Source organism: Orbicella franksi, chromosome 9 (assembly GCF_964199315.1).
Source record: "Orbicella franksi chromosome 9, jaOrbFran1.1, whole genome shotgun sequence".
Lineage (NCBI taxonomy): Eukaryota > Metazoa > Cnidaria > Anthozoa > Scleractinia > Merulinidae > Orbicella > Orbicella franksi.
This window is the reverse complement of record NC_138153.1, coordinates 12,769,261-12,775,776: the sequence shown is the minus strand read 5'-3', so window position 1 is coordinate 12,775,776 and position 6,516 is coordinate 12,769,261. Positions and strand designations below refer to the sequence as shown.

Here is a 6,516-nt window from a genome sequence, read left to right as displayed (position 1 = left end):
TTTGCAGGATATTTTCTTTCCAAATCAGCCACCCCCACTCCCCTTCAAAAGTCAAATGGTCCACCCCCAAGGCATGAATAGTTGGCTTTCAAGTTAACTTGTTTGTCTTCAGTTTAGTACAAGGAGTACTCCACTCACCAGTGACATAACTATCACAGAATTATGATAATTTATGCGAACAGTTTTTGTTTAAATAAGGCATTTGTGGAGAGAGAGAGAGCCAGTAGGAGAGGCTGCCTCTCCCAGGAGAACTCAAGAAGGGGAACCCTGCTAAGATATCATCAAAGACCAATATTTCGTTATTCTTTTATTGAAGTACAATTTTCATGCAATGATTACCATGCTATTAAGATGATTGTTGTTTGACAACTATCACTCCAAGCTAATCTCTTTTAAAGAACTAAAAGAAATAAAAGAAAGCTACTATGAACATGCCTGTGCAAGGAAAAGTGCAACTTTTGCGTGATAAATCTTTAAAATTCACTTAAAATTTTCTTTTTAATCCCACATATAATTTATGTTGTTTACTTATGTTTTTTCCTCTCTATTCATAACAATTAAATTTAATTAATGATACTTTAAGCTTATAAATTTACAGCAGAACACTTCGTCATCAATTCCTCCAAATGTTTCCAAGGCTGAATAATGTTAATTTTTGTTAGCGAACACCTTGTTTGGAAGTAAAAAAAGGGCTAACCAGTATAAATATCTGGCTGGGTTATCTATAAATGCTTGAGAATAACATTGCAAGAAAAAAGGATGAAAGAACGTTTAGGTCAAGTTGAGAGGCAGAGACGTTGGGAGACAGCTTTCAATATTAACAGAATGTAATTAATGTTCTGCACCAGAAATTTTTGAAAGAGATTTTACTTTTCTAGGTATAAGTTAACTACAGTGTAACTGGAGAATGGTATGTTAGGAGAGACAGTATTGATCTGTAATGACTGCTGATTACAGCTTGTCGTGTCCACAAGAAAAGTCTTAATGTAAAGTATCATGGGGGATTCGAACAAAAGCACCTGGCACCCTTACAAAAGATAACCTTCAGCTTGACTTCAAGATCCTTGTATTAAATAAATTATCCCAACCCCATTTCCTGAATTTGCCCCCCTCAAATCCAATCTAACTGACTGAGTAATTTCTGTTGCCTCTGGCTTTCACTAACCATAACTACACTATAAGACATTGGCAAAAACTGGTAAGCAAAAACCCGGCTAGGTGCATTTCAATATATACAGATAGCAATTTGTTTTAAATAATGTACATTTCATGCAAGCAGCCTCGGTTGCCCGCATTATATCATACTCTTTTCAATAGTCTGTACTTTGTCAAATAAATTATCTCTCTTCTTAGTAGACATAGTAAAAGTTCGACGTCCCAGGATTCAAATAGCTCTGCAAATGCCGTGACTGTTCCACTGCTGCAGTCACACGTTTATTGAAATCACTGTGAAGAACGTCTCCACCTCGTGGAACACGGTAGAGGAAGCCGTCTACGTTAAGCATGCATAAGCCTTTCCCATTCATCAAGAACTTGTCGGCTGTGACTCCATGTATGCTGTAGCGTTCGGTTGCCCATTTGAGCCACTCCATCACCTCCCATTTATTCCACACTCTGGGATCTAAAGAAGAAAAATTTTTAAGCTCTGATCTAATTCCTGTGCTGACTTCATATTATGACGCAGTCAGACACAAGAAGATAGCATAACATTATTGGCAAAATGTAGGTGATTTGTTTTAACTTGCCATCAAAGAAAACTGTGAGAAAAAAATGGCTGCATGAAATCCTAGCAGGGCCATTTTTCTCACGGTTTAGGGACTACGCATAGTCTAACCTGGTGGTTCAAATTATTATCTCCAGCTCACATGCACTACCATGCACCAAGTCAGCTTCTATAAATAATATTCTGATAACGGATGGTCAAGGTGTACCATGTGGCACAGGAGTTTTAAGTTTGCAAGTTGGTGATTTTTGTTTTGCAGGATCCTGTTTTTGTGATTTCGACAGGTATATTCTTTGTTTCTGGAATAAATTTTTGATGTTCTGCAAGTTGCACACAATTAAAATTTTAACAATACTGGTTGCTTTTTCAACTAATGCACATACTTGAAATACAAGTGAAGCAACATTAGTTAATGAATGGAAAGTACTTTGTTTTTAAGCAAAGATGACGTCATCATTTCATGCAAGGAAGCAAACCATAAAGATGCCACAGCACACAATTTTAGAACTCAGATACTGCATAACAAAGCGAATTGTACAAGTCTTGTAGATTAACAATTTCTCTCTAACTTCTGCACTAGCCAAAAAAAAAAAAAAAATAATAATCGTGCACGGCTTACAAAATGAGATATTTTCACTCCACCTTCGACAAAAGTTGCTTTCTTTTTGCCATTAACAGACCTTGATATTTTGTAATGCCTCTTACCTGCAGGAACTCTGGGCTGCTCAAAGTTAAACACGTTATCTTCATCATCAATATCAGGCACAACGCAGTCTTCAGATGTTGAGGTGCTTCCCTTCTTTCTTGTTGGTGAAGGTATGTCTGAAAGAGACAGACAAATCAGGATTTAAAAGTGCAGCCAGAAACACATACAGTGTTTACAGAGGATAAATCATACAGGCAGTGCCTCACATTGCATTTTCCTTGTTCTCAAGCGGCGTACAAATTTTCTAGTAAGGAAAATCTAGATTTAGTCCTTAGATTTGCTGTCATGATTGTCACCACTAGCCAAAACTATTTTCTGGAGTTTGCATGACAAACATAAAAGTGCCGGCTCCAAGTGCACTTCTGCCGTAACTTTTAGTTGGGCAAATATTCTCATTAATGTAAGGGCAAAGATTCTAGACTACAACGTAATTAAGAATCCCTATTCACAATATATCAATTTCACGTTCCTATGATCACAATGTTGACTTTGTGGACTGTGTGGGAACAATATTATCATCACAGACTGCAATGTTCGGCCAAGCTGTACATGTATGTAGGTGTCTATTAAACATTATACAACTGTGCCAGGGGTAGATTATAATGATGGGAAACAGGCATGATGTTTTTTGATCACTTCCACAACTGATCCATGTGTGGTGCTGAACTACCTTTATTTACTCAAACTAGCTGATTCATGAAATGACGTAATTCTTGGTAACAATACTGATGCTCAGCCCCACTCGCTTGTGCTGGGTGATGACATTGATCAACGACTAGTACACATGCTGCTTAGTCAATACTGCTAAGAGCTTACAAATATTTAGGAGCTATCTCACAGAGAGAGAGAGAGCGAGAGAGAGAGAGACACAGAGAGAGAGAGAGAGAAATTGCCAACATTTGAAAAGGAACCATTTCCTTAAAGGCTGCAAAATGATTATATTAGTATTACCTTTCTTGTCACTCTTAGACTCTATTTTCAGAAAGTTAATTACATGTAAGCATGCCGAGATAATGATCACGACAATAGCACAAGATTTGCGTCATAAGTTCTAATTTTAGCTTTACACAAGGAAACCAAAGTTAAGAACTGACATGAATTTGTAAATGAGCTCTGCTTTCTTCAACCATAACACGAATCACTTCTGTCCCAACTCTCTAACATGCCTTTATGTTTCAGTTAATTAAACGTACATACACCTGCATTCAAAAAGTTATTTTTCTTTGGCTCCCTGTACTAGAAAGAGCTGCCAGAAAAATTGTGGCACTGCTATTTAAAAACATTGTGAATGAAATCTTGGATATCTTAAAGCACCCTACTGATAATAAACAGCAATTCACAAATGTGAAATGATAATCTATCTTGTCACTGTCCCCCAAGGCAAGTTAGATGCTGTAAAATTAAAATCTAAGAGCTTGATTCGAATTTGCACATAAAGCACACTTTAGCTAGCCATCTGGAACTAAAACGACATGCATGTTGCTCCTGACAGTGAGATCACCATATAGGCTCATGGAAAATGAATCTCAAGACTGTTCACATCAGTTGTTCTTTGCGTCAGTGGCATTGTTTATTAATAGATGACGGATGTATCAAAGGAATTTTGTTCTCCCCCTACACAACAATAAAAAATTAAAATAATTTTCCCGAGGAAAATGAAAAAAAAAAAACATCCATACGAGCATAAGAGCTGTAATTTACCCAGAAACTGTTTTCAAATGCTGTAAATAACCTGCAGATTTGTCACCATGAAAATTTCGATATTTTTCTTTTTGAGTTCTGGCACAAAATGCAATCCGTTGCCTATCACCAGGTTAGGGGAAAAAAATATAAAAACCACAAAAGAGCCCTCAGGTCTAATTTGGATGAAGAATGAAAATGATAGTTCTTCAATTCCAACTTGAATTTTACCAAAGTATTTTAAATACATCTGATTTTAATAAAAAGGACCAGTGAGTCAAACTATCTTTTTGGATAAAAATTTTGGCCCTTCAATCATCATTGGATTTAGGACAAAAAGCAATTAAAAATGGAAAATTTCCACGTAAGATTATTTTACTGCCCACACAAAGCTATTACTGATGTGAAGTAACATCTGCATTCAAATTCGACAAGTCAGTATGAGAAGTTATCATATTATGATAAAAGATACATGTATTCAAGATAGATCAGAAATCTAAGTTTATCACTACGAGATGAATAAATGAGAGATGAGATGAGAGATGAATAAAAAAATGAATCTTTTGTCCTTTCCAGTGCAAAGATAAAAGATATTTATTCAGTTACACACACAAAGAAAACATCGAAAAGCCTGTATCCATCGAAAATACGTGATTTCTTGATGGTTGACCATAGAAAGTTCTAATTTACCTAAAAAAGAATTACGCTTATTCATGCAGTAGTTTCTTCAGTGTTGCCAAGTTGAAAAATGCCAATTCAAGCAAGTATTGTGTCTCAAACTAAAGAAAATCGCTTGAAACCGCAAATAACACACATTTTTGTGGGCGTCCAGAATAAAATTTTCTGCAGGCGACAACAAAAAGTTCTTTGAAAGAACTATGACATAAATTCAAATGGTGTGATTGCTGAACCTACGCAAATTACATTAACTGTGAAAAGATTTAATTACAGAACATTCTCCAAGAAGACAATGCTTTTAAATTACTTTCACTAGAAACAAGAGCGGAAAGGAAGAGTCTCTCGTCTGCGTGGTGTTTACTAATCTATGACACAAATTATTACTATTCATCACATGTAAAATCACGTTATGAAAGCTAACAAACGAGGAACGCCGCGCGAACGATAAGCCCGTACATGATGCAAATGTCTTCCACTTTGATCTACTAACCTTGAAAATTCACTCGAATATCCACCTGAACATCTTCAAGAACTCCTTGCTGCCCCAACGTAAGATTGTCTTGAAGCTACGGGAAAAAAAAAATCGCGGATATTGGCCATCAAACGAGCAAAAAGTCAAGGCCCGGCCCTGGGAGGTGATCTGTCAACCATCACACAATATACTGAATACCCATTAAACCCGTGATAGTCACAGCGTCACGTTACAAATATAAGCCCAGAATAATTAATATCGCCAAATCTTCGTGCGCAATAATCGTCTCACTATTTTTTCAAAGCATAACTTTCTATCCCAGCTTTGCAAGATCGTTTACTTCTAACCAAAAAGCACGTTTCTGTTAACAGTTTCGATCCTTTAATACTCGCGTCATGTGAGGATGCATTGAAAACGACAAAGAACACAATCTAATGAAATCAACGCTTTGCCTTGCACACATTTTCATTTTACAGCTTAGTGATAACAACATTCAAGCAACAAATGAAGCGAAAGTCAAACGAGGAAATACAAGTAAAAGCTTAAGAAAGCGCTTCAGCGTGTCTGCAGCGTGACTCCATAAGCACGCGTGTTGCTTCTGTATTGTCTCGCGCGGACATGCAAAAATTCCATTCCGGCATGCGGATTCTAGAATACACTAGAATAAAAGCTACTTACCGGATTTCCTTGAAAGAAAACTTCTTGCTCTCCAACTGTAAAGCCCTCTTGTGCCTCGATCATTTGCTTCAGTCTAAAGACTGTTAACGAAAGATGAATCCGCAGAGGAAACGGTATTCGTGGCGTTCCATCATCAACGAGAACTCTAGCAAGGAAAGGAACAAACATGGAACTCAGCCAATAGAGCCAAACCACACGACGAAGCAATAAAAATAGTGACAAATGCCACAGATAAATTGCTATCTATTCACTGCTCAAGCTTACCGAATGGCCACTGGATCGCTCATCGTGTCGGCACGATTCTATTAACAAAATTCGAAAATCAGGGCAACGAATTGCAGGGGTTACGTGCAAGTGACGCGAAACCGCCTGATCGAAAGAGCGGGTCTTGCTCTGCCAAAAGATAGTGCCAGTCACTGAAGGAAACTCAGTTGAGGCGTGAAAACCAGTCGCCGCTTATCAAGAACTTTCCATACAACACATTTCATGTACTGTTTTCCCCTCGACTCGTAAGCTGTTTCAACGAGTATTGTTTTATAATAGGAAATGAAGTCATTGCTCCGTATTTTATGCCCAGGA

At 37.4% G+C, this 6,516-nt stretch overlaps 1 protein-coding gene across 1 annotated transcript; it reads right to left on the bottom strand.

The window, feature by feature from the left end:
* Positions 1 to 290: 290 nt before the first annotated feature.
* On the bottom strand, positions 291 to 6,451 carry LOC145498252 (uncharacterized). The gene is made up of 5 exons (XM_081478152.1): positions 6,202 to 6,451; positions 5,938 to 6,082; positions 5,278 to 5,353; positions 2,429 to 2,545; positions 291 to 1,621 (listed from the first exon to the last, which is right to left on the bottom strand). The coding sequence occupies exons 1-5, from the start codon at positions 6,222 to 6,224 to the stop codon at positions 1,350 to 1,352; spliced, it is 633 nt and encodes a 210-aa protein (XP_081334278.1). The 5' UTR covers positions 6,225 to 6,451; the 3' UTR covers positions 291 to 1,349.
* Between the last annotated feature and the right edge of the window lie 65 nt (positions 6,452 to 6,516).

What these genes read in the sequence shown, in the direction of transcription:
- LOC145498252 (XM_081478152.1), bottom strand. Translation starts at nt 6,224, where the DNA reads ATGAGCGATCCAGTGGCCATTCG. An exon ending in AGCGATCCAGTGGCCATTCG is followed by an intron (nt 6,083 to 6,201) that starts GTAAGCTTGAGC and finishes TTTCCTTGCTAG; the next exon opens with AGTTCTCGTTGATGATGGAA. An exon ending in TTTTCTTTCAAGGAAATCCG is followed by an intron (nt 5,354 to 5,937) that starts GTAAGTAGCTTT and finishes TTTTTCCCGTAG; the next exon opens with CTTCAAGACAATCTTACGTT.